The sequence below is a fragment of the Thrips palmi genome, unplaced genomic scaffold, assembly GCF_012932325.1.
Source record: "Thrips palmi isolate BJ-2018 unplaced genomic scaffold, TpBJ-2018v1 HiC_scaffold_5, whole genome shotgun sequence".
NCBI lineage: Eukaryota > Metazoa > Arthropoda > Insecta > Thysanoptera > Thripidae > Thrips > Thrips palmi.
Window position 1 is genome coordinate 12,298,065 of NW_023144632.1, and position 12,073 is coordinate 12,310,137.

Genomic DNA, 12,073 nt, shown 5'->3' on the forward strand with positions numbered 1-12,073 from the left:
GTCACGTCCGATTTCACGGTGCACCACCGCCGCCAGCCGCCGACCGCCGCGCCGACCGGCCTTGGGCCTCGGGCCGCGGGCCTTGGGGGTTCCCGAAGGCTGCACAGGGAGGGCTTGAAAGCGTGACACGGCGGGACCGCGCCGCCTTCGCCGCTGTGCTCGACCTGGCCACCGAGGGGCACTGCCACCTGGAGACGACGCCCGCCACCGCCACGCCCCACCACCCGGAGCACGGAGGACCGCGTCGACGACGCCCCTACCTCGCCGACAGCGCCCCTTCCAGACTCGCCGCGGGGCGCCCCCACCCCCCGGCAAGGCATCGGGAAGGGAGGCGGCGACCTGGCAGGGAGGGGCGGAGAGGGGCAGAGAGGGGGAGGGCGGCGAGGGTTTACATCCTGTGTATAAATGGCGCAGCCTCCGCAATCCAGCCTGTCGTTGCGTACATCGCCGAGGGATCAGTGCCTGGCCATGGCTCGTGTCGCTGTGCTGTCGCTGGCGGTGCTGTGCGTGTGTGTGAGTGTGTGGGCAAAGGACTTGCGCCCCAACGAGGATGACAAAGTGACGAGGGACTTGGCGGTGGCCGCGGTGGCCGGCGGCGACCTGGAGGCCGCGGCCAGCCACCACGAGCACGCGCACGCCAGCGGCGGCGGCGAGAAGCACGTCGAGGAGCACCACAAGAAGGCCGGCAGCAAGAAGGAGAAGGCCTCCAAGAAGAAGAGCCACCACGCCCACGGCGACGCGGGCAAAGCGGGCAGCGAGCACCACCAGGCCGACTACAAGAAGAGCAACGGCCACAAGAAGAAGCACCACGACGAGGCCGAGAAGTACGGCGAGCACCACAAGGGCGAGAAGGGCCACAAGGGCGCCAAGTACGGCGAGAAGGGCGGCCACAAGAAGGGACATAAGACCAAGGGTAAGTTGCTCGAACATGGCATTTCACTCAATAGAATGATCGTGTGACTCTGAACTGTACATCACTGCTTTGGAACGGTTAAAAACGTGTCGCAATTCATGACCTTAGTTTCATTAATTCGAGCGAGGATCGACAAGAATATAAATCTATCTTGTAGCCATTTAAACTTCGCCGTACCAGCGCTTTTTCACTTCTTGTCACTAAACACTATGATGCCACAGTCTCTTGATTACATTGTGGCCAGTGAAGGGGTCTGTACTCCTTTCTTCAGTTCAATTAATTAGAAACTATCTAGTTCTAACTGAGAGCAATTTTAGCAGCCTGCACTCGTACTTACGCACGGTGCCTCGGTAACGACACTCTTGTTGCAGGCTACCACAACAAGTTCCACAAGGACGAGTACCACAAGGAGCACAAGTTCTACGACGACTTCCACAAGGGCGGCCACCACAAGAAGCACGGCGACTTCCACGGCCACCACGAGAAGAAGGAGGGCCACCACAAGAAGGGCGGCCACCACAAGTCGGGCTACGTGGAGGACCACAAGGGCAAGAAGGGCCACGTGGACAAGGGTCACTACGACGACGAGCACAAGGGCGTGAAGGGCGCCAAGGGCCACGAGGAGCACCACGCGCACAAGGAGCACTACGGCAAGAAGGGCGGCAAGGAGGGCGGCAAGAAGTGGGGCTACAAGAAGGGCCACCACTGACGACCGGCCTCACCGGCCTGACGCTCCAGGTCAGAGGCCACCGCGGCGCAGCTTCCACCGCGGACAGTCGCTCCCTTTCATGCTTCGTTTCGTCTCTAAAGTGCACGCACCTATCGGTGCTCTGACGACCGGCGTCGCAAAAACAGCCTCGGTTTCGGTGGCCATTCCATTCCCTTTCGTAACGTCGCCATCTCATTGGCCGCGTCGACGCCTTCTCGCTTCGGCTCGCCTCGGTTGACAGTGGCGAGTGAAAGCCCCTCTCATTAAGCCCGTTTGCTCACCGCCGCCTGCTGCTGGCTGCTGCCCGCTGCGCCTTTCCGCGCCGCTGCCTTCATCCCGTCGACACCGAACCGTTTTTCTGGGCGACTCCGGCGTCCAGCCCGGCTGCAGGCTGCCATGCCGGCGTGCTGCCGGCGTGCTGCCGGCTGGGTCGCCGGGAGGCCGGCCGAGGCGCGAGCCGTCGCCGTTCCCCACATGACCGACACAACTGGCCAGAGGCACCATTCGGAACCCAGCCCCCCCCCCGCGACCGTTCGCGTGCACTGTGCAGGCCTCACAATCTAGTCAGAAAGCGCGCAAGGAGCCCTTTCACCCGCCCGACACCCACCCTTAAGATGTTAGTTCATTTTCTCGACGATTCCGAAAAAAGCGACTGGATTGAGATCTGCTGGTCCCGGTGGGAAGCATTAATATCGCCGATGACTGCTTTGTGATTTCCTTTAGTAATGTTAATTTCTGAATGGGATTTGTTTTTGTTGCTAATTTATTTGTGTCTAATATAAGGAATTTGTTTTGTAACTTTTGTTGCATTTTTTTGTACTTTTAGGTAAAACGAATAAATGTTGAAATTCGTCCTGAGATTGTGTCTGGCTTCCCAGTCCCGTAGCGCCGAAGCCCCCTCCGAATACCAAAACACGGCCCGAGAGCAATAGCTAGCGCCTGCCATGCAGAGGGTGGGCCGCCCCGCCACACACGTGTGTCTCGAGTCGGGTGGGTTGCCTACCCGGCACCTGCCAGGCGCTAGACTCGCTAGGCTCGCTCCACCCGAGGGAGGAGTGCTTCGCCGTCACACAGACATGCGGCACGGCCCGCCCCAGGGACCTTTCCCCTGTCACTGCTGCCGTGGCGATACTCCGGGCGCGAGTCGCTGTCGGCGGGGGGTATTGCGGCACATACGCTGCGCGCTGCGCTGTGCGCAGTATCGAACGGTGCCGCCTCCTCACACGCTTCCCGCGCAAAGCCGCGTGCCTTGCCGCGCCGCCTTGCCGCGCCGCGGCGGGACGCGGCCACCTCCTGCGCTGTTTGCGGGCCTGGCACCAGGGGCACCCGACGTTCAACCCGTTCGGTCGCCCTGTTTCGGCAGGCGCCTCTCGAAAGCCCCAGCGCGTATCCATCCGCGTCCACCAGAGCACCAGAGAACCTCGCAGCGTCGCGCCCACCGCATGAGGGATGCGACCCTCGGCTCCCAAGGCAGCCCATCCTTGAGGAAGGCCGGCAGCCAGGCTGCCAAGGCTTGCAGCGTTGGCACTCGCTGTCCGTCTGCGGCGGGTATCCTCTCGTCGACAGGTCAACAGCCATCAAGCCTTCGAACCAGAGCCGAGCGGAGCGCATCCTGCAAAGCAGACGCCTGCGTTGAGGTTCACACACCATCCCTGCATGTACCGACGCCAGTGGGGCCGCTGCCACGGCCTCTGGGACGGCGCTCTGGGTCCTCTTGGTACCGGCTGGGCTACCGGCAGCACCCGCTCTGCCGCGGCGGTAGGCATCCCAACGCACGGCCGGCCGGCGCCCTCTGAGAACCGGAGTCACGGCAGCCAGCGGCAGCCTGCGGCAGCGCCTGGGAGCAGGCATCCCAACCAACGGGCAGCACCGTCGTCAGCCGTTGTACCGCCCAGCCAGCACCCCAGCACCCCAGCAACCAGCCAGCACCGGACAGAAAGTCGCCATAAAACCGAAACTGACTTGTTAGAAAGGTCCAGGCAGTTCGGGCGTGCGGGCCATCCTCGCGCGTTACAGTGGGCCGGGAACCAGCTTCGCCACCTTTCAATGGCTCGCCAGTGCGGCGACGGAATGGCACGTGATGGAGCCTGGTCCATCTAGTCGACACCAGCCACCGGTCGACTTCCTCCAGCACCAACGTACCAAAAGTTCTTATTCAGACAGTTGTACTTTCTTTTATACTTTCTTTATATACGGTGCATGTACGTATCGTTGAAACACACTCACATGATGCCTTAATTATGAAGAGCTTCATTGTGAACACAATCCATCACATGTCTCCTCTTTGCGAAAGCTTCCCTTCCATCCTATGGTATGGAAAGGCCGGGCAAGATAGGAGCTGTCTCATCCTCATCCTCAGCCTCAGTCAACGATGGAAAGTGTCGCTTCTTATGCCGGGTTTAGGTTTTCACGCTTTGTTTCCCACATCCTCGGCTGGTTAGCGGCCGAAGCTGACCAATGCCAGAGCGTCGCATCAGCAGAGCGGGGCGGCGAACCGTGGCAACTCCTGGATCCGCATGGTCGTCGTAGCGTGAGGCGGGCAAGGTCCCCAGCAAGGCCGCCAAGGCCGCGCCGCCGAGGCGGTGGCGGCGCCGAACGCCAAACACACGGCGGCCCTTTAGAGCGCAAGCTGAAGAGGCCTTTCCGCCAAGGTCGGAGTCCCAAGGGACGACGCACAGTGGGCCAGAAGACCGATGGAGGCGGCCAAAATTCTGGACGCGTTTCGAGCTCCAGAGTCGCGAAATGGGACGAGTGATTGCTCTCCGGGCGAGGAATCCATTGGTGGAGACACACGTTCCGAGTCCCCTTGCGACTCTGGAGCTCAAGACACGTCTAGACTTTTGGCCACTATGGGCCACGATGGCCCACTATGGGCCGCCTCCGCCCCGCCCTTCGTTTCCCGCGGCGCTCCTTGGGAAGCCCTGTCGATCCGGACTCGCGTTCAGGTTCGTTTGACGCAAATCGGCCCCGCGGCGCGTCTCAGGCAGCGCGTTAGACTGCGCCGCGAGCCGCACAGGCCGCCACGACCATTTTGCAGATGAACTTGGCCAGCTGGAAATGTAACGAGAAATCGCGCGGAAAGCGTCTGGCCTGGTCTGGGCGCGTGAAAGGCCAGTGGGCAGGGCCCTGCAGGGCCGCCGCCGGCCTTCCTTTCGGAACAGGAACACTCCCGTGGCGAAATCAATTATTGCTGAAGACCGCCTCCAGCACCGCATCGCGCTACCGCCGCTACCGCGCTGGGCGCGCTGGCGTGGCCCGGCGCGGCCGCAGCCCGTTCGTCCGGCCCGTCTCGCCGATGACACGATGACACGCCCGATTATTGGCTCAGGGCTAGACTAGCTAAGCCGACCAGGGCAGAGGCGCTCGCCTGAAGCACGGCATGAATCCAAAATTAACACTGCACCTGCACACGTCAACGCGAGCGCTTCTTACGCCCAGCGACGGTGGCCGCCCTTCCCACGCTGGGGCAAGGACGAACGGGCCGAGCACCGCGGCGAGCACGCCCAGCACGCCCATCGACGCCACGTCGCACCCCTTGCCGAGCTAAACCAACTCACCAAAACCGGTCGAAACGGTGAATGGTCCCCAACGATGGCGTTCGTTTAGGGGCGTGAGATTCGGTCGTTCCCGGGGCTGCGTTGGGGCAGGACAGAGAGGGGTCGAACCGCGCTGGGTGCACAGAAATTTCAAGCAAGATTCGGAAGCCGAGGCGTAGAAAGAAGGGCCTAAATCAATCCCGTAGTGATGCCTCCTCCTCCACCAAGGACGTGCCTCGCTGCCGGCGGCGGCTGCCGATGTCTCAGGCATAATCCATAGACTGCGCTGCGTCAGCAGCCTTGCAAGCCAATTAAATAAGGAACGACCGGCCGCTCCGCAAGCTGCCCAAGCTGCCCAACCCGCTGGGTCGTGCGGGGCGCGTATCCGGGGGAGGGGTAATGAGGGTGGTTACGCCCTCCTGGAGAATGGATGGGCCGCCTAGGTCAGGCAAAGAGCGCTGCTTTCCGCCTTTAAGTCGGCTACGAAACTCCTGGGTCCGCGCCGGCAAGCTGCTGGGAATGAACATGTCGGTTTAACAGTTCGGTTTTTCAGAAAGCGGCATTTATGTAAATTCGTACGTTTTGTTTTTCATTCTTACATGCCGTGAAGGACCTCCATGTTGCGGGTCCGCGGTACTTGGCGGGGTGTCCCCTGAACTGTTTGTGCAGCAGGTGGGGGCCAGTATCGCCCGGTCTGCGGTGGCGGGTGCCGTTTGGTGGTGACTTGGTGTTGCAAGGGCGCGCAAGGGCCAGGCGGCCGCGCGGCCGGGCTGCACCAAGCGTCCTCCAGCCCGATGGCTATTAGGAATTTTCCCCGGGCCAGCAGCGCCCATCAGATTCCCCGACACTGTGACAAAATCAATCCGACGCAATCATAATCATTCAGCAACGTTGTTCTGCGCGCCGAAGTGTCCAGGTTGCCACAACGGCGGGGTGGTGCGGGTGAAAGTGCGGGCGGGCAGCGCCGCGGGGAGGGCGGCCGCGAGCGGCATGGCCCGCCTGGCCGGCCGGGCGCTTCCAAGGAGAGCCCTCCCACGGGACGGTCCGCGGTGGGGGCGGGGTGGGGGCCTCCGGAGAGCACCCGGAGGACTCGGAGAGCCTCGAAGGGACTGGCAGGGACTGGGAGGGAGGCAGCCTCCGTCGGGGAGGGGACTATAAAAAGGGCCGCGGCCTGGTGGTCAATCATCAGTGCACCGCCTGCCTGCAAGGTCCTGCAAGCCCCTCCTCCTCATCCCATCATGGCTCGGCCGACGATCCTCCTGCTGCTGCTCGGCGTGGTCCTCGCCCTGGGGGCGGTCCACTGCCGCGACATCCGCCAGCCCGCCGAAGAAGACGACGTCGGCGGCGACCTGGACCTGGTGGCTGCGGCCACGGGCCATCACCACGAGAGCGGCGGCGGGGCCGAGCACCACGAGAAGCACGCCAAGAAGTCCGGCCAGAAGTCCGACAAGGGCTACAAAGGCGACCACCACCACTGGCAGGGCAAGAAGGGCCACCACGACAAGGAGGGCCACAAGGGCTACTACGACGAGAAGGCCGGCCACAAGAAGAAGCACCACGACGAGGGCGGCTTCTACGCCGAGCACCACAAGGGCGAGAAGGGCAACAAGGGCCACAAGTTCCAGGACCAAGGCAAGTACAACAAGGGCCACTCCACCAAGGGAAAGCACGAGGTGCACAAGCTGGACGAGTTCAAGAAGAACAAGAAGTTCTACGACGAGCACCACGACGAGGGCCACCACGCCAAGGAGGGCGGCCACCACGACAGCTTCAAGAAGTCCGGCGGCGGCCACTACAAGAAGGGCCACCACAAGTCCGGCCACGACGAGGGCCACAGCGGCAAGAAGGGCCACTCCGAGCACGGCAAGCACTACAAGGACCACAAGGGCCACAAGAGCAGCGGCGGCCACGAGTCCCACCACGGCCACAAGGAGGACTACGGCAAGAAGGGAGGCCACGAGGAGCACAAGAAGTGGGGGTACAAGAAGGGCCACCACTGAGGCTGCCCTGCCCTGTCAAACCAGTGTCCCAGTCATGTCGATGAGTGCCCGAGCTGAAGACGCAGTGCCCAGTCAGTTATCTTCTGTAGTCTCCATTTTTCAGCCTAGTTCTGCGTAAAGTAGTTTTTGTTCTCGTATTTGCCGACGCCTCGTTTGTCTCATTGCACCGTAGTCACTTTTTTATTTGTTATTGTTATTATTTATTGTAATTGTAATTATTTATTCTCTCGGGAGGGATGCAACAAGCCCCGCACTGTTTGAGTTCCCATGACGCAATCCTCCGGGTCCGTGTTGTCTCCTTCCTAACGTGACTGAACTCCAGTGATACTCATAGTCATCTATTTATTAAGGTGTATGTGATGTAATTTGTTGGATGCGTAGTAGTGTTTCTTGTTTTATTTCGTTGCCGTGATATTGTTGGTTAAGTCAATAAATTTATGGTCACAAATTCGCCGGATTTTTATTTTTTTTTCATCCCGGAAACTTGCCACTGTCCTCAAGAAATAAAACTTGCCCGCCAAAGGTGCCCATTGTCGAAACAACGCGAGTGGTTGTTGAAGTGCGGCGGGCCGCGGAGTCTCGTGCCGTGATGACGGCGGTTGTCATTCACTCTCCGCCACGGCACCGCCACGGCACGTCAGTTAGCGTGTCAGCTCACCTCTCCCCGCGCCGCCTCCCCCCTTCCTCCTCCCGTTCTTTCCCTCTTCTTTGAAGCCACCTTCGCTCGCTCGCGCCGCAAAGAAAAGACCGAGGAGTCATCAGCAGGACCAATTAAAAGCTGACAAAAAGTAATTTTTCTCCGCCCGCCGATTCCCTTTATATGAGAACTCGACATGGCCGAAAGATGGCTTCAAATAATGACCTTTTGACCTTTTTCAGATGTTTCGATCTGAGAGCGTCAAGTCGATTGTTTTTTTCTACGCGACGTATTAAGGTGCTAGATTTGACCCCAGAATCTCCAAACAATGTTGTTTGGCAGCTTGCAACAATGACCCGTCATTATACAAAGTATCCATTCAAAATGACGTCATCACGTCACATCATGCGCTCTCGAGGCACACCTTCAAAGCAGGAAGGAGAGGCACCCTGAGAGCGCGACCTCTTGCTTCCTCGCTTTCGCTTTCAATCCCATGCGCGTCCGGACCTTCCCCAATTTCCAAACTGGCCGGATCGGAGGGAGGTTAGACTTATAAACCAACTTTAATTTTTTACTTTTTCGAACTAGTCGCATCTAAGCTCGATTCCAATCTGGCGGGCTATGCTTCGCCAGTTTGACCCATTCCCGTCAGCGCTGTCAGTCACAGCGTCACAGTCACATGGTAGAAAAGCGCGCCTCCGTGACTGGAAGCGCTCCAACCTGCCTCACAGTGTGCACGCCGTGCACGCTTGCCGGCCGCTCGTTTTGGCGGCAGGTTGTGTTGTGTGGAAGGGGAAGTGGCTGCACGCCACTGCACGCTCCTCTCCGGACTCCGGCGGACTCCACACGCCAGCCCGGGCCAGCCCTCCCCGCGCCCGCCGCACCGCCGCACCGCGTCACACATTGCTCGACCGCCAGCCCGCCAACACGCGTCGTGCCGCAGCACCGCGCAGCACCGCGCAGCACCGTCACTACAGGACCCTCTCGCCAGCCCACTCTCGGTAAGCTGCGCGCCGGCCGCCCCAGGGCCGCTCTCGGTGCTCGGGATTGTGCCAGCCACTGTCGCTAATGAATGAACAACGGGAAACTGAGCATGCGGAAATAGTGCGAAAAATCATAAGAAGACATAGTCACTCACCAAAATCGCACCACGAAAATATCGGTCCGGGTCAAAAGTGAAGTATTAGAACAGAACAAAACAAATGTCTTGAAGATTGGTTCTCCTCGAGTTTCACAGAAAGGCGGCAAGAAGCTAGGCATGAAGGCCGTGCGCGTGGCCGCGGGGCGTACAGTGCGCTGGAACTGAAAGGTTCGCGGCATGCTAATGCTAGTCCTGGACAGACGCTACTAATTTCCATCCGGCCCGCCAAAGTGGCCGAGATGTTCCCACACGCGGTGCCGCCCTGCCGTGGCCGCTGCCTGTAGACTCATTCAGAGAGTCGTTTAGGTCGCCCTGCCTCTTTCGCACCAATAGGTGCACCCATGAGTGCGGGAGAGAGATAGCGAAGGAAACTGTCTACTGACGCCATTGGTGCGGGTGGCCTGGGCACAGTGTCTCGGTTCCGCCCTTCGCAGCACCTTGCCGACAACACTCCAATCCGCCAAAATTTGCCGGCCGGCCGGCTGATCCTTCCGCTGCCCCACCCCGCGCCCCGCCCTCGCGGCCCGGCCCAGTTCGCCCGGCCCAGACGTCGGTCTCACTTTCTGGCCGACCGGTTTGTGACGTCACCGCTCTCTTCCAGACCCTGCCGCCAAACCCCGACAGCCGCTGCCATGGAGCCGACCACCATCACCCTGGAGGCGGAGAAGCTGAGGAGGCCGCAGCTCTGCGACGACGACCTGGAGGCCTTCCGAGCCTGGGTGGACAAGCAGCCGCACCTGCCCGTCGTCACCGGTGGGTTCGCACGGTCCGCACGTCGACGATCTTGATGGCAGCGTTGTAGTTGAGGCGAGCTTTGGCGGCAGAGCGGAAGCGCCGCCGCGGCTGCCATGCGTACGCCGCGTTCGCGGCGTAAGCGCGGTGACGGCACGAGTGTCACGCCGCACCGCAAAAAAGGTGCGGGCCACGGACATGCCCCCTCCCCCCCCCTTTATTTGTGAGCGGTGACCTTCCGGCCAGGCGTGCCGCCAACTTCAGTGCGGTCCTCGAAATGGAATCGCTCTCCCTGAAGTGCACGGCCACGGTTCACAGTGTTCACACCGCCTCACGACGTTTGCTCCCCGTAGCGCCTGCGAGGTAGGCCGCCGGCCCTCTGCGCAGCACACCGCTGTGGAGACGGCGGCCTACCTTGCCCCTGCGAGAGACGACAGGGGCGAGGTAGGCCACCGTCTCCACAGCGGTGTGCTGCGCAGAGGGCCGGCGGCCTACCTCGCAGGCGCTACAGGTCACAGGTCCCGCAGCACGCGCGCTGAAACCGAGCGTTTGTGGCGCTCTGGTGCGGCCGACACGTCGTGGCCGCTGAGAAAGTCCGTGTCTGCTCCGCAATGCTCCGCAGATGCCGAGCTGGCCCTGTTCCTGCACACGTGCTACTATCGCCTGGAGGCCGCCAAGACCGCCCTGGACACCTACTTCACCGTGCGCACGCACGCACCGGAACTGTTCAGCGAGCGCACCCTGCAGTACCAGGACGTGCACGACTCCATCACGCAAGTCGCGTAAGTGTCAAGTTGTCCCCTTCCCATGTGCCTGAACCTAGTGCCTAAAATGGTCCCTGCTGAATGCCACAGACAGCAGCTGATCCTGCCGGGCGAATCCAAGGACGGCTACACCGTGACCCTCATGAAGCTCAAGGACACGAACCCCAGGGCGTACTCGTTCACCGCCGCGGCCAAGGCGTGGTGTGCCCTCATGGAGGCGTGGGTGGCGAGGACCGGCACGGAGGAGGGCCTCGTCTGCGTCATGGACGTCAAGGGGATCTCCCTCGGCCACCTCGCCGTCAACCCCAGCGTCATGGCCAAGTTCTTCGTGTACTTTCAGGTACTTTCCGGCCGTATACCGTGGATGAGCTAGCGTCAACTCCTATTGCTTTGATTCTCTCTCTCCCTCTCTTGCGCGCAGGAAGCCCTTCCGGTCAAGATCCAGGGCTTGGTGTTCATCAACGCCACGTCTATAATGGATCAAATCCTGAGCCTCATCAAGCCTTTCTTGAAGAAGGAGATAGTGGCTCTGGTGGGTGGTGCCTCGAATGATGTTACTGTTGGCTTTGCCACTTGTTACCGTTCATTTCCCTCCCAACGCGTTGCAGATTAAAACGTACAAAAACAGTGATGCCCTGAAAGACCTTTTGGACAAGAGGTACATTCCGTCGGATTACGGTGGCAGTGCGAAGAGCGTCGACGCACTCGTTGGTAAGTTTTTTTTTTGTCATACATGTCTGGGGGGAGAGGGAGCAACCGGTTTGATAAAAAAAAAGTGTTAATGATGAAACTGCCCAAACAGTGTTGAATAAAGCTAGCGGCCATCATTTCTACTTGAATTCACTTTGTTCATTCCCCTTCCAGAAACCTCGGTCACCCTCTTGAAGACGTACGAGGGCTTCCTCCTGCAGCAAGAAAAGCGATGCGTCGACGAGTCCAGCAGGCCAGGCAAAGCCAAAACCGAGGGGGACCTTTTCGGCGTGCAAGGGTCCTTCAAAAAGCTGGAATTCGATTAGTTGCATGGGCCTCGATTGGTATCATGGATCTCCAGTGGCATGAATCTCGATTAGTGCCATGAATTTTGCGGAGTGCTTTTAACTTATTTTGTTGCTGCTTCTTGTTTGAATAGTTCTGCTCGATGCTGTTTTTAAACTGACAAAGTACAAAGTAGACGAGAGGCAAACAAATTCGAAAAATTTTGTACACCGTTATTTCAAATTCACGTTATTTCACGTTACTTCAATGTTATTTCAACGATATTTCAAAGTTATTCCGACGTTACTTCGACGTTATTGCACGTTATTTCAAGGAAAATGTACACCAAAATTCGAGTTGTTTCCCCTCTTGAAAGTCGCTAAAAACGTGTATCGCAGAAAATGAAAATAAAAGAGTCAAACCCTCTTTAGCAAGTGAAAGTATTTATTCGGAATCAATCACAGAAAACTGGCGTTGGTAAACATAACAGAGAAACCATACATAAGGGTGAACAGCCGCAATAAATTATCACAAAACACAAACTTAACAAAATCAACAATAAAATAGAACAACAAGTCGGCGGATGGCCTCCCGTGAACGCCAGTCCCTCGGCAGGCAGCCCGTCGACAAAGAAAATATCTAGCAAAAATGCCTTGGGTGCAATGA

The 12,073-nt window shown here is 59.2% G+C and overlaps 3 protein-coding genes across 3 annotated transcripts; all 3 read left to right on the forward strand.

The window, feature by feature from the left end:
* Positions 1-405: 405 nt before the first annotated feature.
* On the forward strand, positions 406-1,972 carry LOC117651177 (histidine-rich glycoprotein-like). Its single transcript, XM_034394984.1, has 2 exons — positions 406-913; positions 1,285-1,972. The coding sequence occupies exons 1-2, from the start codon at positions 406-408 to the stop codon at positions 1,620-1,622; spliced, it is 846 nt and encodes a 281-aa protein (XP_034250875.1). The 3' UTR covers positions 1,623-1,972.
* Positions 1,973-6,377: 4,405 nt separating this feature from the next.
* Positions 6,378-7,253, forward strand: LOC117650243 (histidine-rich glycoprotein-like). Its single transcript, XM_034393498.1, has one exon. The coding sequence runs from the start codon at positions 6,397-6,399 to the stop codon at positions 7,156-7,158; it is 762 nt and encodes a 253-aa protein (XP_034249389.1). The 5' UTR covers positions 6,378-6,396; the 3' UTR covers positions 7,159-7,253.
* A 1,425-nt stretch (positions 7,254-8,678) lies between these two features.
* On the forward strand, positions 8,679-11,841 carry LOC117650464 (alpha-tocopherol transfer protein-like). The gene is made up of 7 exons (XM_034393919.1): positions 8,679-8,796; positions 9,538-9,689; positions 10,291-10,450; positions 10,523-10,772; positions 10,854-10,964; positions 11,041-11,143; positions 11,297-11,841. Exons 2-7 carry the CDS (start codon positions 9,569-9,571, stop codon positions 11,446-11,448), a joined length of 897 nt encoding a protein of 298 aa, XP_034249810.1. The 5' UTR covers positions 8,679-8,796; positions 9,538-9,568; the 3' UTR covers positions 11,449-11,841.
* The last annotated feature ends 232 nt before the right edge of the window (positions 11,842-12,073 follow it).